Source organism: Nesoenas mayeri (assembly GCF_963082525.1).
Source record: "Nesoenas mayeri genome assembly, chromosome: Z".
Lineage (NCBI taxonomy): Eukaryota > Metazoa > Chordata > Aves > Columbiformes > Columbidae > Nesoenas > Nesoenas mayeri.
This window is the reverse complement of record NC_137542.1, coordinates 1,992,930-2,018,792: the sequence shown is the minus strand read 5'-3', so window position 1 is coordinate 2,018,792 and position 25,863 is coordinate 1,992,930. Positions and strand designations below refer to the sequence as shown.

Genomic DNA, 25,863 nt, shown 5'->3' with positions numbered 1-25,863 from the left:
ATGCTCTGCCCCCCGCAGCTAAAAGTCACATACTGAGAGTGCATGTTCTGTCAAGAATTACTAGTTTCAAGCATGGCTGGTGATTTTGGACAGTAGCACTTAAGAAACCTTCAATCTGGCAGTTTTCTCACTGCACATTTACTAAAGCATCCCCACTGCCCAAACTCCTGGGAGTTTGGGGATCTGACCTCGTGGAAGGAAAAAAAAGTGAAATAAAAGGTTCCTGGGGTACTGTTTTGATCTGGACTGTACATTTTTTTTCCCCAGCCATATCATTATTCCAATTCATTCCCCGGTTCTCCAGAAAATGTGGCAAATGCAAGAGCACTTTGCTCCTTTCTTCCCTGGGAACAGAGTGGAAATTAAGCTGGCCACAGCCCACACAATTGCTGTTAAAGGTAGTAGTGTTCTCAGCAAAGAATTATTTACAAGCTGCGATACCAGGAACAAATTGATCAGCACAATTTATTTTATTAATTTCAAATCACTTGCCTGAGGATGTTCTGGAACTAACAGGAATAAAAGGCAGATTTCACTTTTCACCCTTCTGCGTTTTACTGTGCTGTACAAAGGGCTTGTTTATTTATTATATATTACATTAGCTAATTTTTTTTTTCATGGTTAGCAAATTCACAAAGCAATCCAAATTTCAATCTGTTTTCTGTATGTATGCATGCATTCTGCACGCATTTCTGTATGTATGCATTCAATGGATTTGTAAACACATTGTTCATAAACACTTTACTATGGCTCATTTACTGTTCCCTATGTGCGACTGACCACCTTGGCAATGTGATATATTTGTTTTCCTCCTTGACTGGGGACATTATGGACACCAAAAACAATGTCAAGAGATAATATCTTCCTGGTTAACACTTCCTAACAGAGTTTCTTTTGCTGTTGTATGTGAGGCTGGGGAGGACAGTGTTATCAATAACTGTCAGTCCTGTGTATCCTGCCAAAAACAACAGTTAATGTCACCCAGCAGAAACCAAAACTCAAACTTTCACCCACGTTTTATCTTTGGAAATATTAAAAAAAATGTATTTCTATTGTCTCACATTGTTCAAGCTTCTGCATCACACAGTTTATTGTTATCTCTCCAAAAGACAGAAAGGATGTTTTCAAAATCATGAAAACAGGTTAAAAACGATGAATCCGAGAATCTTGGTGTCTTGTGGCTTTTCAGTGCCTTAGCTTTTCCTTTGCCCATCCGTGCGGTCCCTGACCAGCGGGTGTGACAGCGATGTCCCCATGGCCATGTCCCGGCCCACAGCAAGACCTGCGACATCCACGTTATTTCTGGCAAACGTGTCCAGCGATGGAGACCCACGGTTAGAAAGTCTCCCTGGGTGCCTAGTCCAAGCTCTTCCTGCTGAGATGTAATTTTATCCCTTTTTCCACTATTTACCAGGCGCACAGAGAACAGACGGTTCCTTTCTTTGTCGCGACAGCCTTTCACACAAACGATGATTTCCACCATGTTCTTTCTTTCAGTTCTCTGTTTTTATGTTAAGCCTTCTCTTTTTGCTTTTTCACCCTTTCTCTAAGGCCACATTTTCTAGGCTTCTCACCACTTTTGCTGCTTTTCTTTGCAGATTTTCCAGTCTCATCTCCTCTCCCAGGGGCTGTGCTGCCCATCGACATTCGGTCTCCCAGATGAAGCCTCACCAATCCTTTTGCAAGCTATTGGTTTATTTAGACAATTCAGTAAAAGATTTGTCTTTTCTGCATCGTTGTTGACTTACCCTCTATCTGCTGCTGCAAACAGCAGCAATTTATTCTCCAGAGGTGGAAAAGGGACTATCGCTTGACTCCAGCTCCCGTGATTAAGACATGGATGGACACTGGTGCTTGTGCCGTGTGCTCCAGAAATTGAATTAACTACCGAGCAAGGGGCCCAAAAGTTTCCTTCTTGAAGGCAAAGACACAGCTCTAATTCTGTTGCCTTGTTGCTGTTTGTTGCCCTGTACTACGCTAAGCAATGAGCCCAACCTAAACAGTCCCCAGATAATAATTCTGGAGCAAAGCAGATACTCACGTGGCAGAAACTTTGCACAAAGCCTCCTCGTTTTAATATTTAATATTATTTAATATATAATATTATTTAATATATAATATTATTTAATATATAATATTATTTAATTTTAATTTATTTTAAATAACTGTAAAGTATTGAGGAAATAAGGAGGCACGAGGACATCTCATCCTTAGTGTGGAGACTGATGGGTTTTGCAGACCTGGCTCAGCAGCGTTTCCCTCCCAGCTCTGACAGCTGGACCAGAAGAGAGAATCTGATCCCACTTCTATTTTTTTGTGGAGGAAAAGACATAGGAAAATAGCCCATTGCTTCAGAAAAATGATGTCCATTTTTGCTACAGCTGAAGCTTTCTATCCGTTCACAAAATGCAACCAATTCCATGGTGACATACACAACAAATACTTGATTTTCTTTTTTTTGTTTCTACTAATCAAAGCAAGGAGACAGGGTGCTTGGAGCAGCTTGGAAAAAGCGTTACGTGGCAGTTACATAGGCAATACGCAGTCCACGCGAAACCCGAGAAAACATCATTTGCCACCAAAAAATGAAGGTCATCCTTCTGCCTGCAGAAATTCCATTGTGCATCTCCCATGGGAAACACAGAATCATAGAATCACTTCAGTTGGAAAAGATCCTCAGGATCATTGAGTCCAACCATAACCCAACTCCAGCACTAAACCATGTCCCTAAGAACCTTGTCTAAATGCCTTTTAAACCCCTCCAGGGATGGTGACTCCACCACTGCCCTGGGCAGCCTGTTCCAATGCCTGACAACCCCTTTTGGGAAGAATTTTTCCTAATACCCAGCTGTCGAAGGTTTAGATTGTGGGGTGACAATAAAACCCTGGCAGACGTATTGTTAACCTCCTCTTCCCCTGCTTCCCCTTTTTGCCCCTCCCTCTCCCCGCTTCCCACTCAGGACAGGCGATCGGGAGGGAAAGAAGGACAGAGTGAAGAGAGCTGGAAAAATTAACAATGTTTTACTAATGCTACTAATAAGAATAGAGAAAATAATACAAAATATACAAAACCAATCTTGAAAGTCTCAGCAACTGCAGAGCCGGCACCCGAAGTCCTGGACTGGACTCTGCAGCCAACCGGAGCTGGATTCAGTCTGTCACTGGCCTCAGTTCGCAGGGACGACTCGCAAGATCCTCTCCTAATGTTGGCCATAGGGAAAAGGGACGAGATCCTCATGAGCTCCCACTTTTATATGTAGTATTCACGTGAATGGGATGTTATACACAGTTGGTCAGTTTCTTGGTCACCTGTTTCTTGTTGCCCCTCTCGCGAAACGCGAATCTGTCCTTATCAATAACTTCACATTCCATTGCTCTGTTTACCAAAACATGTATCTGGCTTTCAGGAAAACGCAGCTCATATGAAGCTTTAGTTGACAGGCACATTCACTGAAAGAGAAACTTGTTTTTTAACAAAACCAGGACACCAACCTAAACTTCCCCTGGTGCAACTTGAGGCCGTTTCCTCTTGTGACATGACCTGTACAGCTCCGTGGAGCTGGAGAAGACACCAAGGCCCTAACAGGTTCAGAAGACAACGAGCTATTTCTCGTTTCTGTCCAGTCTTCGAGGACTCACCACCACACTCAGCTCAGCAAATCTACCACCTCTCTGATGCTCAAAAGCCATCTCAACATGCTATGATCTTGCTGTGGACAAATATGTCTATGGCAAACCTTACAACTATTGAAAGGAAACCAACTATGACCTTGTACGTAACTGCAATGGATCATGTGCCACTGAGATTTTTGTGCGTATGTGTTGTGTCACTGTTTATTTTTGTTCTTGTGGTTGTGGTGTTTTCTTGGATCAGCATGGGTCAGGAAAATTTAAAATACACCGAGAGCCGTCTGAAAAAGTCTCCTAAAAGTTTTGAAGTTCATGGAAATGCAAATTCCCTGGCAAACTAGAGGTATGAACCAAAACACACTGGAAAGCAGCATACAGGGGTTCTGCAGAAAGCCAGTTTTTGTGTCTCGGCTTTTTGATTCTTGACTAATATGTATCTGCAATACCTGAAGACAAAACTAATCCCGTTGATCCCACCTAGAGACAGGCGTCTTACAAGGACATGGTGTGTCTGCCGAACGGCTTGCAAAACATTGTGGAAAATGCTCGTTGTAGAGGACAGGAACATCCACGCTTTATCACAAACAACTAGAACAAAGTTAATCCAAAATAATTAAAAAATAACAGATTCGGGACCGCAGCATCCAGCTCATCCTCGGTCTCCCCTTGTGTACGTAAGAGGAATCTGAGATGAGGCAGCGGCACGACAGGACAATGCTGTCTGAAACTGATAAACTGATGCTCCCTGCTCATAGCCCGTTTTTAATTTTTAAGAAAGGAATCAATGAGCAGAGATAAAACGCAGAGGGCTGTAATCCCCTGGAGTGATCTTGTCACAACATGTGTTACCGCGGTTCTACACTTTTACCTTTGCACTTTGTTGTATGTAACAGAGCAACATAATTAACCACTGGTAGGTAGTGTTTACGTTAGTTCTCAAAAGGTTAAGAAGCTGATTATAGCTAAAATCAGCTTTGCCTGGGGCTTCAGTGGCTCTGTGTAATCAAATTAGACAAGCAGGGCACAGTGTCACCTAACACAAACCAGTGGCACTTTCTTCTCTGTTTTGACCTTTTTCATTAGATGAGCAAGCCAGGTTTTAGCTTATTCCAAACATTTTGAGCAGATTAGTCCCCAATAAACTGACTGATAAGCCAGGCATGCACCCACATCATTTTCACGAGCGGCTCAGTGAGGCTGCACTCAAGAGGTTCTTCAGGAACAGCGTCAACTTTGCTTTCTCCTGAAATAACTTATTGATTTGGTTATTTTTCTCTCTTTTTTGTGTTTTTTTGGTGAGGGAGTTTTTAAAAGCTGAACCCCCAAAATATCTTTGTCTTGGAGATTTTACCATTTCGATACTGGAGCTGCAGAACGGTCCCTCCAATCCAACAGCAAATAGATGATAACTTTATAAACACGGCGGATGGGGCAATCAGCATTTCTAAGGAATTGTGGCTTGCCCTCTCTATGCAGCTCTTTGAGTCCAAGCAAGGTGAACGGTATAACGGGGGTGTTTAAGGAGGTTTAATAGCATAGAAAGGAGAGCAATCCAGCCCCACATCAGAAGAATACCTTCCACATGGCCGAAACTAAACTCAAATGCAGGCTGCAGTGCCGGTGGCTTCCGTAATCTCAGCATCTTTGAACGCAAAGGGAACAAAAGCTTAAACAGGTGAAGAATACACAAAGAAATGGCAAGTTTAGATAAAAACCTGCAAGCTAAGGAACACGCTGTGCCTTTCTGAATTTTCTGCACTGAACTACTAGCTAACGACATTTGTTGAATCTTTACATATTTGATACTCAACTTCAATTCCAGCTCTGCCTACATATGTACTACAGCTAACTTTACATGGTGAAAACAAGGAAGCATTTGGAACAACAGCTCCTGCAGATGATTTGTGCTTATTTATTTACAGCCAATAAAATCAAAACCTGTTATTTTAATCGATTAAGTCATAAGTAAAGAGTCACAGAAGTCAAGTCCCCTTACTTGCACAGTCCAACGATTCCTGCTAATCCAGCAGTACTTAACAAATTCACATGTGGTTAGCCTGCCTTGCCATAGCTGTAGATCACATTTCTATGCTGCAAGCTGTGCAAAGAAATCAATAAGCCAAGTTTAACATAAGGACAGGAAACACAATGTCCTCCTATATTTTCAATGACCTTCGGATGCCTGTGCTGTTCCCAGTCTGCACAGTTAATTTCAGGGAAATACATTCTTTAAGAAGCAAAAACAACGATCGCACAGTGAAATATGTACATGCATAGGCGGAGTCACACCTGACTCTATGATAACAACTTATTTCCAATAATCTGGCATTTTGATTGAGTAACTGGCCAATCAGGAAGCTCAGATAGAATACACACCTGCCATATGTATTACAGATTTAACAGTAAGTTCCTGTATGATTTTTTCATACGTCAACTCTTTAAAAGACAATACTCCTTTTTTTTTTTTCCAACTGATTATGCTACACTATAATTCATTTATTTACACCCAATGGCAACCCTTGTCCACACAAAACATCCCATCGACTGCCTCCACGTTTCTATACGGCAGATGTGCCATACGTTTGCCGCAGATGCACCTAATTTGGGTGGGATGGGGATGAGGATGGGACTCTCCTCAATGGGGCAGCGGTGGCTGAAAAAGGACAAGTGACAGAGCCCCTAAACTCCTTCCTTGCAAAGGGAAAATATAAAGAAAAGAAAATAGTTTGGCTTTAAACACTCGCAAGGGCATTTTCAAAATATAAGACTACGCAAGGAAGCAGAGAAATTCTCCTTAACGTATGATCGGCTCTTCCAACAGTAATTTCTCTTCATCGCAATGAGTGGCAGTAAATGGATTAATGGCATTTAGCTCTAGAGAGCATGTCATTGATCTGCACCTAACATATAAACTGTTATATAAAACACACTCAAAGACCCACACTTGTTCCTAACTTTCTATTAACATGTCATTTGCAAGACAAATTTTATTCAGAGATTAATGTACCATTTAAAAAACCCTAGGCATAAAACTCCCAATCAGAAAATAACAATGGAACAGTTTTAAGAGTTGAACAATATTAATACCGCAATAAATTACGATTTCGGTACATTTTAGCCTTTTTATATCAGTTCAGAGAGTGGAGCACAGCACTTCACTTCTACAAATGAGTTGTTTCAGGGACTCCCAAAATATCAAATATGTGAAGTTTGCTCTCCTGCTGATACAAAAGAATCAACAATATTGCAGCAATAAATTATGATCGCTGCCCAAGACTGACAAGTGTTTTGAGGTCCATGAATGGGCAGTTTTGCAGATCAGAGGATGTGGGTCGTCACTGCAGAACAAAGATGGGTTTCATGGTATGTGCTCCATACATGAAGACACCCTGCAGTCCCAAAGCTTGTGCCAAGCTATAGGTAACGCTGAAACCTCAATAATGGTTTGTTCACCTCATCCAATGACTTTTACGCAGGGGTAACACTCAGTGAGGAAACCTCCCCAAAACCGACGGCTTCATTGGAGTTGGCCAAATGAGACCACACTAAATCTTTAATGTCTTAATGCTTCCATTTGCCTTTATTCCCCCTGACTTTGACGCTGCTTCAGTGTGAGCAGCTATATTTAATTTACCATTATTTTTTACATTTTTCTCTCCCCAGAATCCGAAGGCAGGACGTCGATGGGTGTAACTCGAAGAGGCAGCAGAGATGAGTCGCTGGCAGGGTGAAGTGGCTGGTTTTAGTAATAGCTGGAAGCCGTAAGTGGTTCTAAGCTTTGAAGTCGGTGCAGCTTTGATGTGCTACTCCCATAGTTAATCGCAAGATAGTCTTGAAAGAAAAAGATTTCCCAAATACCACCCGAGTGTCATTGCTTGTGATATCCTTGTATGATTCTTTTTTCCCCCTCCCCTGTTGAACTTTATATCTAACACTGGGCTGCTCTTACTCCCTCTCGGTGGCTCTCGCTTTCTTTTAAAGTGTTTTAATCGATTAAAAGGATAATTAAACCTGTGCTTGGTTTGGCGTGGGCAAGTAGCTTACTTCATGCTACTTTGTTTTCGCTATCGAAACCCACCCATGTACATTGGGAGAGCTGTAATGCTGACTATGGGGGGCAAAAAACCCCAAACCTTCAGGAACAGTAGAGTTTCCTCAATGAATATTTGGCCCCCATACTGGAACCCTGTGGAGGCATATCTGCTGATTTTTCCCCCAATATAAGTTGTCCTTGAGTTGCACGCTTAGCCAATAAAAGCGTTAATGTTAACCAAAAATATAAACAAAACTACCCTTGGAAAGTTAGTTTTATGAAAGCAACTCATTAAAGCTGAGTATTTAACATCTTTGGAAAACAGCTGTACAATTCCCAGTTTTTTATTATAGCTAGATTTTGAAGCTGAGAAATTAAAATGGTCAGATAAACAGTTGTTTTCTAAAATGTTGCCCTGGATATGTCGGTAATAGAATGCAAGTAATTCTGTTTAATTGTGATGCTTTATGGATCTTCTGGTGAGTTTAACACCTATATAATACAACCCTCAACATTTTCTATTTCTGGATACCTTTATAGCATGTACTAAATAGTGGTCATTAATTCAGAAATTTCTTTGTTTTGCAGCTAAGTTCTTACGCCATTTACGCACTTTACATTCTGAGTTTGATATTTTTCTCCTAAAACATGCGCAGTTCTGATAAAGATTAAGGTATAGATTGATGTCAGTGCTAGAGTATTGGCTTCAAGACCGCAATTCAAAGCTGCTTTAGACAAATGCAATTCTTTAGACGTTGTGAAGCTGAAGTGCGTCAAATGTCATCTACAAACCACATGACGAACCATAGCAAAAAAACCCCGTTTCCGATGAGTCTGAAGTGGTTTAAGTCGCGGTCTTCATGCTGTTTACCTGGGCGCGCTTATATCTGAACGGAAAAGGGAGACACCGACCACAAAGATCCACGCCCGTCCAAATGGACATAAATAAAGAAAATGGCATGTGAGCGGTAAATTACGGCAGAGCAACACGTTGAGGTTAGAGGTCACTGAAGATTCCAACAAATCTCAGAAGATACGGCAACAGATTAAGCGAGGGGATAGACTTGCCCTCCAACCTTAACCTGTTAAGACCTTTGAAGTCTTGTGGTGACTTCTATCCTGCTCTTTCATATTAGTTGTTAGTTACACTAATTACAGCCTAATAGTGCGTTTTTTCTGCAGCCATGCAGAAGAGGAGTTTGTGTGCCACGGCCAAATCCTGCCCCGCACACCACGGCTACAACCTGCCAGATACTAATTATGTTCTGAGCCTTCAAGAAGCTGGGGCAGGCTTTACTGGGGAGAAGGCACAAGATAAATAAGCCAAACCCCAAACTTCGTCTAAGTAGGGCCTGAAAATGATGCTGAAACAAATTCAGTTCTAAAATCTTGTTTTAATGTGTGCTGGCATAACGACAACCAAAGTAAGGATGCAAAGTACAACCTCTCATAAATACTGCAAATGCAGCACTGAAATCAAAGATGTAACTTGCTGTTGCTGGCAATGAACTTGAGAGAGGGAGTGTGGGATTAGATGTGGAGTCTATTTGCATTGATTTTGCATCAATATCCATATTAATGCTAACACAATATTGTATCGTATTTGAGGACAGCACTCAGCTCACAGAGTCTCCCTGGTGGATGAAATATCATTTGTAAAGCTTCAGTAAATCATTTTGCAGCATTAAACCAAGTCGGGCACTAAATCAGAGGAAGAGTTTAGAAAGCGAGATGTACTGCAGAAAAATCATACCAGAATTAACAAAATGTGTAATGAAAGAGCCTGTGTATGGAAAGAATAACTATTCAAAATCAATTTCTTTTTCCTTGTTTACAGGAGGAATATTTTTTACATGGTTGATAAAAGCTTTGGATGCTGACAAATCAATACACCTGTGACTGCTGGTGCCTCTTTTACCAAGATATTATTTATCTGTGGGTGCAAACTACAAGCTGTGAATACACTGCTAAAACCATACCAAAAAAAGTGTAGTTCCAATGAAGACAAAAATGAGCAGAAACCAGGACTTCTCCGCATCAACAAGTAGCAGAGCTCTCAGAAAGTTAAATGAGATGATCTGGCAGCAAGTGATACAAATGCTCATACTTCCATTTAATGTGGAATTCCTAAACTTTTAATAAATCATAAGCTTTTTGATGTACATGCAAAACGTTGTCCTCACCCAGAGACAATACATATGAAAGCTGATGTCTTGATTCTTCATCTCTCACTGGCTCCTCCTCTCTTTTGTGTACAAAAAGCATCGCTATTAGCTTGAGTCAATGTCTTGCCTCTCCATCTATGAGGATACTCCATCCCACAATCTATTTTTTCAAAAAGCACGCAAGGCATTGGTAAATATAGTCATAATGTATTAAAAAAAAGACAAAAAACCAGTAAAAATAATCGTAAGCTATTAAAAGAAGGAAAAAAAAACCCCAGTATTAAAAAATTGTCATTAGTTCACAGTCAGAATTTGGTTTAAAATACCGATCTGCAGAGACTCAAGGAGTGATGTGAGACCCACCAAAAGCAGTGGAAATCTTGAGTGGCAGCTCAGTCAGCTGCCAAAATAAATCTGCAAGATCCATAAGCTGTGCTGGATTTGCAAGATGTACCTGATGCACGAGCCCCAGTTCTGCCATCAGAAGCAGGAAACTGTCGAAATCACCAATGTCCAGATCACTCCTGAAATACATCGAATCCTACCTTGCAGCTCTGACACGCATTATTATCAGAGTCCTGCTTTAGGAAATCTTCAACCACTATCTTACACGTGCTTGATTTTGGGGATTTAATGGGATTTTTTTTTTGTGCTGAAAAGGGAATAGATTTCGCTGAATGGACTAAGTTGCATAAGCAGACATCTAGAGCTTTGTCCCCAAATTGCACAAATAAATATTTTAACCTAGCTATTTAAGAGTAACATATGTGGATTTTATTTATACGTAATAAAAATCATATATGTGCATGTTATATTTTATAAAATGTATGATTTCAAATGATATATCGACATAAAAATCTCAGATCAAGAAATGAGCACTTTTATACACAATGTCGTATTTGCACGAAGATTAAACTCACAAAAAAGACGACTCTTGTCCTCAAAAGTAATGGCGGGTATTCAACAGTGTTTGTCCAGAAGAACGTGACATTTACCTTCAAGCTGACTGCTGTATTTACAGCAATAACAGCAAACATGATCGAAAATACTTTATCAACCATGAGGATTATTTCTCCGTTAAGATGTTGTAGATATGTCTTGTAAACCTATCTAAATAAAAAGGATTAATGTGAGGTAAATCCCCTTTTCCCTTCTTTCGCATGAAAACTGAAATATAGTTTTAAAAATCTTACTTAATAAATGTGGCTCACCAAATCAAAATATTTATTGGAATACGTAAGTACTGACGATATTAAGGTATATATTATACATGATCACCACATAGATGATGGTTTTATTGCCATAATGTGAGAATATATGTCTGCTTAAATTATCCTTGTCCCTATCACTATTTGTGTAAACAAACAACATCTGAACATTAGTTACAAGCGGTTGTTTGCTTTTAATAAATAGCTAACAATCACAGTGCATTTAAAACAAGCCACTTAACCGTCCCTGTACATTAACATGATGAGATTAGTTGCTGACACCGGTTAGCAGAAAACCGCAAGTCCTCCCGACACAAAATTGGGCTTTCTGAATATAGGCATGTTCCTTGATAGGACAAAGTTTAAAGTGCAAATATACTGTGAAAAGGGCCTCTAAAAATGGCATGGTGAGGCTCCATGTTCCTCATCTTTTGGTTATCTCACAGGTTGGGAAAATAATCTCGGCTGAGAGCAGCCAGAAAACTGTTAAATTAGCAACTCGAGGGCAGGGTGCTAAGAAGGCAAATATGATACAAATTTAACCTCCATGTGTTGCAAATAAATTCAATTCATGTGGCAGAGAAAAAGAAAAGGAATGTTAAAATCAATTCCATGCCACTGTTACGAGTTTTTCCAATTCTTGTTCGTTGTCCAATCACAGCAATGAGCAGGAATCTGATATAATTGGCATTACTGACAGCTGTTAAGATAATTTATATGCCTGAAGTATTAAAATGCATGTTTATTACCTATTTAGTGATTCAAGTGAATAGAAGTGGTGAGGACGTGGTGCTCTATTCCAGAACTACCGTTACTTATTCTCTTTGCCTTCCTGCCTGGAAGGCATCAGCTCAGGAGATGGTTCCTGATGGTCATAAACATTAAAAGTTTCCAAAAACTAAGAACGTTGACTTTCCAACACAAAAAGGTACGAAGTTCTTCATTATTTTGCCATTTTGGGCAGCGTTGTGATGGATAAAGACGAATGAGGTCATGGTGAACTTGACCTGATGACGTTGGGTGGGACTGAGCAGAGAGAAGCCTCAGCTGGCAACGCACACTCTCAGTCCTTCAAAAGGGTGTTTTCTTCAAGATTTCTCAGTAAATTTAATCAAGACGAGATATTAAAACACAAATAAATAGATTACATTTTCAAAAAGTTTTCTGTGTGACAAAAGAACCCAGGACAGAGCCTTAGTCTTCCTGATTTGGAAAGGTGAAATCAGTCAAGGAATACAGAAAAAAAGGTGGAAATAGCTTGTTACCAGCATAAAGAGATAATAAGGAAAGCTGAAGTTATCTAAGGAAAAACAATCTGTGGCTGGCAGACTTAGTACAATGAAGAACTTCGTTATTTATACAGGCAACAAATGCAATCCATAGCAAACGTATTTGATTTTCAGATGGAGATGGTGAAACTGTAAATAACAATGTAGAAGAAAGTACGAAATTGTTCAATATAGGTTTCTGTTCTCTATTTCGAAAAAAAAATGGCAAAGTGTTTGATGAAGTACATTATTTCTTGCTACTCATCAATATCTTCTCAGGGATAAATATTTCTAAATCGTCAGGCTTGCAGAGTTTGTATTCAAGAGTCATAAACCAGATAACTGACTGCTGATGTTCATCTAAAATACAACTTTAAATAGCAGAGAAGTTACAGACGGTGGGAAAAATCCCAACCCAACTTTCAGAAAAGACTATTTGCACAGTTGGTCTGCAATAAATCTCAAGAAAAATAATAGAAAAAATGATATACAGGTCCATAATTTCCCACCCTAATGCTGTGGACCCAAAGTATAAGTTATCATTTTATTCTGATGACGCTAGAGCATGCTAAAAGTCCCTTTCAGTCCCTTGATGTTGTGATACTAGAGTCTATTAATGAAGAATACAATTAGCTGAAAATTCTGAGCAGCAGGACAAATTATGCAAATTTTCCTATGCATTTTTAGAAAGTCCTTTGTCTTTCTTTTCTTTACAGCAACTATTTTTCGCTCTTCCCAGGTTTCACACAAAAATTCTGGTAAAAGGGCCCTCTATACTGGCATTTCACTGGACACTTACCTGCCACAGTTGGCTGCTTTGATACCTGTTTGTTTCCAGGCACCATATTTACCATTATTTAGTTTTTACTGCTCTTTGCCTTTCACAGGAGTCATTAAAAACTCTTCCTTGTATTAGAAAGATACATTCCTCGTTTCCTCTTCTGTGCTGTCAACTGTTATCACAAAGCTTGGTGAAAGTTAATTACAGCTAAAACCTCAAATTAGGCAGCAACTGATCAATGTTTAATAAATTCAAGAGGGGACAAATGGTACAACTGTAGAATTCTTGTTTGCTCATGAAAACAGGTTAAACATCATTATTATTTGGTATTTCTGAGAACTTACAGCATTCAGTAATCTGCAAACGAAGCTGTCACAGAGAAACCACTATTGAATAGAGATGTTACTGATGGCTACTCAACAACACAGGTAGTAAGTATAAATTAAGCTTGTGCAAGAGTGAGAAATGGTTGTTAACATGAAATACGTCTGCCTTTTTTTGTTGTTTAAAGCGAAATGTAATGTTTCATAACACTACTTTAGAACCAAGATGAAGATCAGCAGCTCTAGAAAGAGTATTGGGAAATGCTGGACAAGCTCCTCCTAAACTGATGATGATTAAAGGGTGAAGATCTGAGATGCACACAGGTCTGTTTCAAAGAGAAGATGTTGAAAGACTGGGGACAACACAGAAAAACGTACAAAAGCACTTGAAACATGGAGAAATTAACGTGCAGTGAGACTTGAAGAACTCAATCTATTCCGTTTCTCAAATGAAAACTGAGTCTTGACTTGATCCCCTTATCTAATTCACATGGAGAAAGAGCAAACGCACTAAATGGCTCTTTAACTTGGTAGAAAAAAGCACAGCAAGACCTAATGGCTGGCACCTGAAACCAAAGTCAAACTAGAAATGAGCCACTCCTCTTAATTGTTTGACAAATTACAAAGGGCAGGAAGCAACGGATTCCCCATCTCTTGAATCCTCCAGCCAGGGCTGGATGACTTTCTGGAACACACATTTTAACGAAATGCAAGTAATAAATTTCAGCATAACAACACCTGGTCAAAAGTTATAAGACCTCTATATAGAAGTGGAGAATAAGTGAAATAAATGTCTTTCCTGGCCTAAGTTTTCAACTGAAAGTGAACCTTTTGAAAAATTCTACCAAATCCAAATTTGGATTCTGACAGAAAATACAAGCTGAAATGTAAATGATCTTCTGGGTGCCATGACACGGCAAGTAACAATCGTGCTATTGAATCTTGGACTGTGTCTCTCAGGGAATACCTCCTTACAGCTCTAGCACCAATACAGGGTTTACACTTACACCGATGGACCAGATCCCATCTCGACAGATGTTCTGGCTTCATAAAGCTGCTGAGGATGTAATACAGAAAATTTTGCTGCCATTGGAAAAAGAAAGAGAGGTGGAAAACCACCCATTTCTGACATGCCCTGGAGGAAAAAGTTGAGTCCCAGCTTCACAGAACCATGGAATCATGAGACCACAGAATCATTTTGGTTGGAAAAGCCCCTTAAGATCATCGAGTCCAACCTCTACCTCACCCCTGGCCCTAAACCATGTCCCTGAGAACCTGATCTATACATCCTTTAAACACCTCCAGGGACGGTGACTCCATCACACTTGTGCTCCAGCCCTCACCAGCTCTGTTGCCTTTCTTGTTCTAGTTTTTACCCTTCGAAAGACAAAACTAGTGCAGATTGAACTAATACTAGACTGTTTTTTTAGCAACAACTTGACAATACTTAACACAGTCTCTTTTAGAAAGTGTCAGTTTGAACTGTCACTCTGATACTTGCAGTAAAGTTGCATCTGCCTTTTCGAAACGTGAATGTTTTTGTTATTTGTTGTACTCTAAGGAATTATGGCACAAGCATTTCAACAACACCACTATGCAGAAGCCCAGCAAAGCAAAACCTCTTCTAGCTGCCATCCATACGGACCAAGGCGACGCACAATCACTGAAGAATAAGACCCTGAACTCAAGATTCCGCAATCACACACCGGAGTAAAACTTCAGCCATCACGTAGACAGATATGTACATACAAAGCACTAAAGAGACAGCGTTAAATATTACTCGAAGCAATGGTCACAGCAGTCTAACCATTGTCAAACACTTCGTATGAAAGATCTGGCTGTAATAATTTACATTATTTACAATTATCACAATCAAAGCCTCGGGGACTTTGAGACAAGCATACATTAATCTAACTCGTTGACTGTGTTCTAAGAAAAGGCAATGATAAATAGATATGTTTGAGTGCAAGAATAATTTTTGATGAAATATTAATAGTTTCTCTAATACCAGTACTGCCTCAAATGCATGTAGCTGTTTTGTAGAATGGTACATGAATATGAGTATTTTGTCCTGAAAAACAGTAGTATTGAACACCTAGCTGGTCATAGAAAAAGCCATAAAAATGAATTAAAAAATCAAAATGATTACAAAATCAAAGACTCTGAGTGCAGTAACATCTGGTAATTCAAAACAACATTTCAAATTCAACATTTTTGCATTTAGTTTTGAGGATCTGGCATTCTGGAAGAGAATTTGCAATACTGCTCAACAGGTCTTTATAGATTTTGTTCTGTGAAGCTTAAGCTACTCAAAGCACAACACGGTAGCTCACATCCAGTTAGGTATTATACATGAAGTTAAAAGCTGCCTGCAACACCTGAGGCTGAGCGGGAGACTAAAAGCAGAAGAATCAAGCGCGGAGAAAAAGTCACTCACTTCTGCACTAAGAAGACATCAGTTAAAGCCAGGCTTAGTGCAGCGGCTGCCAGAGCTCTGGCTAAGACAGGCTGACGCTTCCAAGTTTCATAGAATCACAGAATCCCAGATTGTGAGGGGCTGGAAGGGCCCTGGAAAGCTCATCCAGTGCAATCCCCCCATGCAGCAGGAACACCCAGATGAGGTTACACAGGAAGGTGTCCAGGCGGGTTGGAATGTCTGCACAGAAGGAGACTCCACAACCCCCTGGGCAGCCTGGGCCAGGCTCTGACACCCTCACCCCCACAAGTTGCTTCTCAAATTCAAGTGGAACCTCCTGTGTTCCAGTTTGAACCCATTGCCCCTTGTCCTGTCACTGGTTGTCACCAGAAGAGCCTGGCTCCATCCTCCTGACACTGCCCCTTTCCATATTGATCCCCATGAATGAGTCCCCCCTCAGTGTCCTCTTGTCCAGCTCCAGAGCCCCAGCTCCCTCAGCCTTTCCTCACATGGGAGATGCTCCACTCCCTTCAGCATCTTGGTGGCTGCGCTGGACTCTCTGCAGCAGTTCCCTGTCCTGCTGGAACTGAGGGGCCACAGCTGGACACAAGATTCCAGGTGTGGTCTCCCCAGGGCAGAGCAGAGGGGCAGGAGAACCTCTCTGACCTACTGACCACCCCCTTCTAACCCACCCCAGGTACCATTGGCTTCCTGGCCACAAGGGCCCAGTGCTGGCTCATGGTCACCCTGCTGTCCCCAGGACCCCCAGGTCCCTTTCCCCTACACTGCTCTCTAATAGGTCATTCCCTAACTTACACTGGAACCTGTTTCTGTGATAATTTCCAGTGCCCGACAGACGCCGTATGGCAGCAGGAATGGAAGCGCAGGACCAGCGCTTGCAGGCTGTGAGGATGCTAACACAGGGCTACGGAGCAACCCTCATTTCTCAATTGGTGCTATTAATGCTACAAACACCTTAAAACAAGTTAATAGGCGGCTAAACACAGGAGCCCGACACCTTGACAAAGTGCCGCGGCTTTTAATCTGTTCTCCAAAGTGAAAAGCTTTTATTGACAGAACTACATGCACATGAAGATGTGAAATGCAAAGAGGTTTACAGTAAACACTGATTACTATAATCTTAATCTCCATGAATGACTGGTGAATGCAGAAATAACATTTTTAGCAAAATGGGTAAATTGCCTAATCTGCCTTACTGTAAAAAGAGTGTGGTTGCAATGTAAGACTTACATCTTCTGTTGCTAAAGTTATCGGACACCTATGCCTGGTCACAAAATATTAACGTCAGAAAACAGCCCAGAATGGTCTTTAACAAATAAAGAGTGAAAACCGAGAAACACTGGTAAACTGGGCTAAAGGGGATGAGCCAGGTATTGTCTCAGTGCTTAATATTTAGTGCTTTATATGGTTGTTTCTGCCTCGTTTGTTGTAAGGAAAATTGTGTAAGAGATTCGGGGTGGTGCAAACAAAGCTAAAGGAGAAAAAGAAGTGGGGAGGAATAAGTTGGTCCGTCCCTCAGGCTGTCACAAGGCTCACTCAACAATTACCCTGTGCACAGACCCCGCGGTGTTGAGGAGCCCATTTAACCTCACTGGAGATCCTCCTGTTTGAACCCCGGGATCTGCCCGGCATGGGGTGCATCTGCAGCCAGACGAAGCTTTTCTATATATAAAAATAAAATAAAACAACACAACTGAGCTCTTGAAGCAGCGGGCAGGACTCGCCCGTTAGGCAGAGCCAACAAAAAACCTGCCACCTCCGCAATCCGACGGGTAATTCGTGGTTTCCCCGGTATCGACAGAAGCTTTGTCAGAAGGGGCTTTATCGGATGAGCCAGTGCGGGCGGAACGGCTCGCTGTGCAGAGTGATGCGCTCGCTTTCCCGGATCAGTGCTTTTAAGCAGATCTAACAGTCCAGAATAACTTTACTTAAATTTACTGTAGCCCCGTGGAAGGATTATTGATGCTATTCTATTACTTGGCACAAAGCAGCAGTCTCGAGGGGACTGTTTAGTATCATATTCTTGTCTTGATATTAAATCAAGCTATGCCAAGGACTCAAAAACAGCAGGTAACAAGCTCTTCCCTGTTTTTCAGTGAGCTCTGCAGAATCTCATCTTTCATTTGTTTTGAACTGCAAGTCTCTTATGTGTATACAGAAAAATCTCTAAAAAAAAAGAAAACCTCAAGCCTTAAAGTACATACTGTGTGTTTAACATGTGCGGGGACGCTTTTGGCTGTGTTTTTACCGAGAGGCTCAATGGATGATAACCCTGCTCCTTGTTGGGACAAGCTCTACCAGGCCCCTCCACCTCTCCCAGCTGAAAGGATTCGAAAAGGCAAAGCAGGGAAGAAAACAAACAGGTTCTGAAGCTCTATGCGAGGGGAAGGACCTGCTTTTGATGCTGAAACGTATAAAGCTGACTGTTGTACCCGAGTTTGGACTACGGCCACCACCTCCCCTCCATACTCCGCCACATATGGACTCAAACCCTACACAGCTCTCCAGTACACCACTGGTGGGGTCTTTTTGGGAGTTAGAGTAAGTATAGCAATAAAAAACCTCACGACCTTATGTGAATGTTAATTTCCATCACCATGGTTTCTTTATTGACATGCAGTGGAGCTTATGGATGGCTGGATGTAGTCCTGGGCAAACCACTCCAGGGGGTCCTGCTTTGGACTAGAGGTCCCTTCCCACCCCAACCATTCTGTGAAGCCACTTTTTCCTTTCTATTTATTTATCTGTAAAGCCATAAAAACACACACAGTAGCCTTTTAGAAATAATCTTAATGATCTTTTCTGAATTCAAAGCAAATAAAGAGAAGTTGTGCTTGGTTCACCTAAATGGTTTTATGTACCATACAGAGTCAAGCTTGGTGCTTGGTACCATGAAAAATAACCCTAAGGACTCCCTTGGGATACCATTCAGAGCATCTAGCATGGGTCATACCTGTCCCCCAAAACTAAGAGTTTGTTTTTCTTCTGCCAGCCTGAGATCACTTTATTCATAGCTATATGTGTTAATTCTTGCACTTTTTCTCTATTACAGAAACACATATTCAAGTCTGGGCTCTTCCGTGAATAGAGCTTTTCTTGATTACTGTCAACGTTTCATTCCTTTGTGTCATATTGTTTGTCTTTTGATGTTATAATTTCCTTATTTTACAATGTTTTAACTACATTGGCTGCAACTGCTGAAAGAATAGCTAGTGATTTTGGGGGTCAACTAGAAAGGCTTTCAAAGGATTTGATTAGGCAATTCATTCTGCTAATGTTACAATAAATTCTTTTTATTTGATTATGTAAATGAGTGTTGGTGCATATCCACTTTGGCAAATTACTGCAAAGTTTACTCTTCTCTCCTAAATAAAAAGCTTTCACTGGCAGAAACGCGAGCTAAGGAATGTGTCTTATCCAAACACTAAGGTGCTCCCTGTGAGTCACCCCAAAATATTTGTAGTCAGGAAAACAAAGCCTGTGTTTACCTGGCAGAATTCACCACAATGCTGTTCCTGGGGTCATGTCCAGGCCACTACCTTGAAATCAAAGTAACTTAATTCACGAGCAGCAATAGAGATGGACACAGATCCACGGATGTGCTTCCTCCCATCCCCACGTTCAGCTCTTCCTCCCAGCAGCTGCTCCATTAGGAGCTTCCCAAAGGGCTTGTGAACCTCCTACCCCACCACCAGGAGAAACTCTGAAAGGTCTCAGAGACCTTCAGTGAACCACAATCATGGTGTGCAACCTGTCACTAAAACGTCCATCCCAGTGTCTGTGTACAAATACAAGCTGACCTCCAATCTCCTGACCAGGAAGACTCCCACCCCTACTCCACTTTATCTGGCTATCTTTAAGGTACAGAACGCTTTTAATGTCTTCACCTTTCTCCACCCTGCATTTGCTTGTATCTCAGATAGGAAATGGACTCATCTCCTCTGAGACAGAGGTGAGGTCTTCTGGTTTGACTCCATTAGCAAGGTGGATTAAGACTGACCCAGCAGATGACTTGTGGTCTAACAGAGGTCCTTAATGAGGGCTGAAAGTGAAGATGGTAGGAGACGGAGCTTTTTTAACATAGACTGAAGGCAGAAGACTGACAGAGGGCTCCTGCAGGCCAAGGAGATGACTGTGCCACAACTGAGGACCTTAACGGTGCAATGGTCCAAAGCCGGAGAGCGGAGAGGGCTGTGAGCCAGAGAAAGAGCAGAGGGGAACGTTGATAAGCAGATAAGCAACAGAGGGAGAGTGGTGGACCCTTCTCCAACGAGGAGGAACACCTTGTCTTGGAAATATACAGGAAGGGTAACTAGATGGGTGGTGTTGGACAGAGGACGATCTCTTTGGTGTGACGATAACCTATCATGGGAAGACATTGAACCACGTCGCGAGCATGCGACCAAATCCTTGAAACGTGGGGGAAAGACCACAAAGGTGGGACCTTCACAGCACCAGAGCTCTCGCCAAAAGCACAGAAAATTGATTTATTATGGCTTGCTTTCTCTGTATTGTTGTTCTCACGCCCACAACATTTAATTATTAAAGACTATTCATTCCTTTTTGTAACTGAGTAAGACATGAATGAATTGCGGCAAACATCTTAATTACTTAATAATGCTCTAATCAAAAGCTTCAACAACTCTATCTGGAAATACAAGCTGTTTTTCCATTCTGATGGCCACTTATTTCTCTCTAGTGATTTTTAAGGGAAATGCAAGCAAGAGACTGCGACATAATCTGCTCCCAAACAAACTGTAAATCCCAGTGTGCAGAATGGCTGATTATTAGACCCTTTTTGGAAAAACTGTCTCATGAGGTGTGACTGAGGGGCAGTTGCTCCTGAACTTACTTCTCAGTGCAAACGCAGATGAAAAGACGGGGTTCCAAGCAGGAAAGAGAAGTGAATCTTCCTTCTGCAAAAGGCTTATTTTAAGAAACCTTCCTCTGGTTGCTCTGATTGCTCTCACTGCCAGTCACTGAAATACCAAGGGCAATGCTGCCAGTACTGGAATGTGGGCTATTTCAGTACTGCAGTTCTCAGGAAACACGAAATAAAATCCCTCCCGTTAAACACTAATGCTCCTACATGTAGTAGCATTTCATAAATTTATTGCAGATTACCCAAACGCAGCCTTATGCTATTGCTCATATAAGCACTTTGTAGGAATTATTCACTTGTTCCTCTGCAAATGTCTTACAGTTGTCCATATAAGACGTGAATATAAGAAATATAAACAAAAACATATGACTAAATTGATCGTCCAGTAGTAGTCACATAAGCTCATACTATTCCAAAACATCTTTATATTACAAAGAACGAAGCTGGAATGAGTTAGCTTCCATTTAAATTATTGTCCAAACCATTCGACAAGAACTTCTAAAACATCAGTAATTTTAGTTTAGTGGCCTTGTATGTATGCAAGAAACAAAAATAGCCAACTTTTACAACTTTTACTGGCTGAAATCCTACCCCATTTAAATTAATTCTTCTGCCAAAGACTTCAGTGTTGCTGGGAGTTCATTAAGTGGAGTATAAACATTATGCCCATTATGACCCATCCCCAAGAGAAATGCAAAATTAAGACTTAATCACACCCCTATTAAAACATCAGTCTGTTTTTTGAATAATACTTAGAATTTCTTCTATAAAATATCTTTTGTGTTATTTACACAGGATGAACACGGACCACAGAGGATTTTCAACATCACCAAGTAAATACTGAATGGCTGCTATCACTAAAACAACCTCTATAACTCGTACTCTTGCACAACAGCAACGCAGACATCAGAGATTGAAAGTCAATCCTGTTTTAAGGAATTCTGCTACCGAACAGGCGTTTTTTTCTCTTAAACTCCGTACTCTCCCTAGAACGAGCAAAAAGTTGGTAAATGAATGCCGAATCTCTGAAAATTTTAGTAATATTTTATGTCCCTAAGCACTAAAGAGCAATGTCAGTGCTATTGGTAGAGAGATGATGATCCGCATGGTTAGAGCCCAGATCACAGCAGAAATGCGATTACAGGTCTCTGGTTGTTTCGAGCCCTCGAACAAAGTAGCACTAAATCTTCCAGGCCTTAAAAATACCCTGCAGTAAACCAAATTTCACCTGCAAGGTTAGGTCTCATTAACAGCCTTACAAATCCAGGCAGATACGAATCTCTAACTTGTCAAACGCACAACTGGGTCTCACAGAGCAAGGTCAAACACTGTTCCAGCTTCTAAATTAATATTGTATAGGCTGCGCCTTGCTTTGAACCTGATTTTATATTCTACAGAAATACGCTACCTACAGCTTTTAGGAAATCTGATAATCAAACATGAAAGTCCAGTAACAGCTTTATGTATTTTAGATTACTTTCCTACAGAGATTTGAGATTTCCCTGTTACGGTGACAACTAAGTCTACTTTCTGGAATTATTACACGTTAACAAAAGTCTCTGTGTATTATTTCATGTGCTCCTTTATGATTTATGATTCATGACTCATTAATAAAAGGGTGTAGCTGAATGTTTCCAAAACAACAGAAATCTCACATCAAGATTCTCGGACACTGTGAATAATTTGCTACGTCAACTAGACTTTTGTTGATCAGGATTCAGGAAGGCGTCTTATTTCTCTTAGCTGCACCTTTCATTAACGTGCTTCTTTAAAACTTTCTTGCTTACATAAAGTCAGGTATTTATTCAAGGATCTACGATACGATTCTCAGTTTTCATCATCACCATTAATTTTTCTCAAGCTCCCGCTTATAATGTCACCACTTACTTAAAGCCGAAGAGACCAGAAAAATGTAAGCTACAAGCAGACATGAAAACTTAAATCCCATACAAAGCAAAAGAAAATTAAATAAATTAACAGTGGGCCATATGAAATAGCAGCAGCTTTCAACCCCTGTCTTGCTGCAGAAGGGTTAAAATGCATTCAGGACCAAACGCACTTGTAAATAACGATTTATTCGCTGCAGAAAAACCCACATACCTGCGGAGACGCGGGGACAATCCGGCAGCATCGACTCCACCGACGTGTCCAGGGGCTCGGAGCTGGACACCCAGTTACAGCAGTTCTGTGGGGGCAGACGGGACATTTTTGGGGTAAGCCAAAAACCCAGAGGGACAAAACACACACAGACTTCGCATGTAAGGGCAGCGATCACACCAGAATACCCAAATACCCTGTTGGGATGGGGAGGAACGCTATGCTAGCTTATTCACACTAACTGGAGGGGAAATGTTGTAGTTTCGTACTAGAAAAATAAAAAGAGTACGACCATAATTTGCCGTATTTTAATGTGCTTAAATAGCATGTCTTCAAGTGCTATTTTGAGTGCCAGTGGACTAAAGCTTGGACCAAACCGTGCCTGAATTATCCACTGCACATTTTAAGCTTTTCTCAGTCATTAAATAGGTGTTGATATAAACACTGGGCCTGCTCACTTGCAAACACTAAGAAATCAGAGTTTTCCAGGGTGTTTTGATGGAGTACACTGCAGGAAGAACGGTTCTGAAACCACAAACCAACAGATTATAACTGAACGGAAGCCATCACGATGGTGGATTTATATTCAAATAACTGGAAATACAGCTGAGATGAATTGTGCATGAACATTTAAAAATGCAAATACTGGTCTTTGGGGAATTACGTTCAGGAAGCGTTTACATTTACCTTTCATTCCTGAACCTCTGAGTAGGATGAATTTACCATGAATTGTTTTAAATGCTTTGCTCCAAATAGTACCAGTCCAGGGAACTATATGAATTAAAGTATTAAATAATATGCTTCTAATAAAATACGCTGAAACTACACTAAAATCACTGAAGATTTAATCATAAAGCAACTACTTTTAAAATATGATTGAGAGACGGACTAAAAGATCTACATGGCTTCTCCTATTGCAAATCTGAGTTTTCCCTTTCTGAAAACCTGATTAACTTCATTAAGGGGGGGAAAAAAAACCACAAGCAAACAAGCCAAGAACGCACAATTTTTTGGAAAGACCCAATGAATTTTCAGGCAGATTTTAAAAAAATCATCCCATCAATCATGATCGTAAAAATGGATGATTGCTATTCCGGTAAACAAGCATGTATTGTGTATTTGTAGATGCTTGCTGCCCTAGTTGTGCACCATGGAGTCCGTCCTCACTGTGGAAAGATCCTTGACTGGTAGATCAAGTGTCTTATTGTATTTCCTTAATTCATTCTGTCTGGAAGAAGATGTCAGCTGTGTTGCAGTGAGGAGAGAATTTCAAAGGCTTCAGTCCCCACCAATAAAGGGCGAGGAATGGCTTTTGAATAGATTTGTCAAGGCAACCCTACTGTTCTGGGACCAGGGAGAGCAGGAGCAACATAAAGGAAGGGTTGCTGTATGAGATTAGAAAGTGAAGTTCACAAAGCATGGCAGATTTTTGTAAGAAACAGTAGATCAATGAAACTATTGAACTCGATGGAAGAGGGAAAAAAAAAAAAAAAAAGAAAACAAACACACTACCCAGTAATGTAACTTTTTTTAGTGAAAAATGGTTAAAATGGAAGTATTTCACAAAGGCTTTAAGGTTTAAAGTAGTAAAGCATTATACATTTTACAATTTGCATGTATAATTTTAATTAACAGCTGAATGTGAAATTGCAAATGTAAGATGGTAGAAATTATAAAAGAAGTAGAATTTTTATGAAGTATTACATTCATTTGAAATAAGTAAAATTAATATTAACTACTGATAGAACACTACATCAGAGAGCTGGAGATAATACAGAAGATTAGCACACAATTAACCAGCTTTTATATACAATGTGACACTTGCCTGTAAGAAATAAGTATTCTCGAAAGCAGTGTCAAGATATGTAAATGGATGATTTGTTTTATCATTCATCACAGCTCCTAATAAATTCAAAAATCATGACTTCTATAGGTACTAAAAATAGGCCACCAATGATACAGGAGAGATAGCTCCAATGAAGAATTACTTTTTTAACAATTCATTCTTTCAATGACAGCAATTAGCCCTACAGACAGGCAGCGATTAGGTGTATATTTTAATTATTATTCATTTTACCAGTAGCCTTAAACCTGATTAAAGTAAGAGATATCCAGGTGATACGCTAGTCTTAATACCACTCAGCCACACTTCACATATGTAAAATTCTTCTTTCTTATAGGAGATTTTCAATGCTAATGTAAGTTATGACACTCCATCCACTTTTTAGGCCATTAATCATTTAACTTATTCTTTAAGATCTACTTTCTGCAAATGAAATTAAAGGTAATGCACTCGTCTTATTCAGACTAAATGCTTAAAGAAAAATGGAGTTGTCAGATTCAAATTACAGGATTTAAAATTTCAGTTTTACTACATAACATATATTTTAAGGTTTTGATTTCCCATAAAGAAAATGGGGATTTTTCTGACAGAGCCTGTAGGGGTTACCATTCTTTATATTTTTAACATTTAAGTCAGAGCTGTCAGGCTGCATCCCAGGTGATTCTCTATTCCCATCAGTCACGGCCTATAAAACTGTAAGGTTAAGTCAGGAACAGGCAGTCTGCACAGAAAGTTTCACTAAATCCACAGGAAAAAGTCAAATCCAACAAAAAGTTCAGGATGTGACCAGTTCATATTTGCCATGCGCACCTATTGTTTTAGAGTTCTGCAGCGGGAACGTGGAAAACATGGACAAGAGCCCGATCTGCCGAGGAAGAGACTTAAAAATGGAAATTTAGTTGGTCCTGTTTAAAAAATCCCATGATTTTTAAAGGGCCAGCAACCTCACACTTAAAAATTAAAAGAATAATGAATGCATGGCAGAATCCTTCACCCAAAGGTGGAACTCGGTGATGCTGGCCATAGACCAACACCAGATCACCTTGGACCAAAACGCCGTTGGTGGTTGCACAGTGGCAAATACTCTGACTTTTCACCCCAAAAATTCAGAGCGCTTCAGCAATAGTCACATCTTATGAAACTGCTGAGAGAAAGGGGCTTTTTCCAGGTGTGAAAACCCTCAAACTATGTAATGA

The 25,863-nt window shown here is 40.5% G+C and overlaps 1 protein-coding gene across 1 annotated transcript in view; it reads right to left on the bottom strand.

The window, feature by feature from the left end:
- ARB2A (ARB2 cotranscriptional regulator A) overlaps window positions 1-25,863 on the bottom strand; it is a 262,424-nt gene that overhangs the window by 48,367 nt on the left and 188,194 nt on the right. Inside the window, exon 10 of the mRNA XM_080362398.1 lies at window positions 22,828-22,912. Coding sequence (XP_080218524.1) covers window positions 22,828-22,912 — 85 coding nt within the window. The remainder of the gene's footprint in view (window positions 1-22,827; window positions 22,913-25,863) is intronic.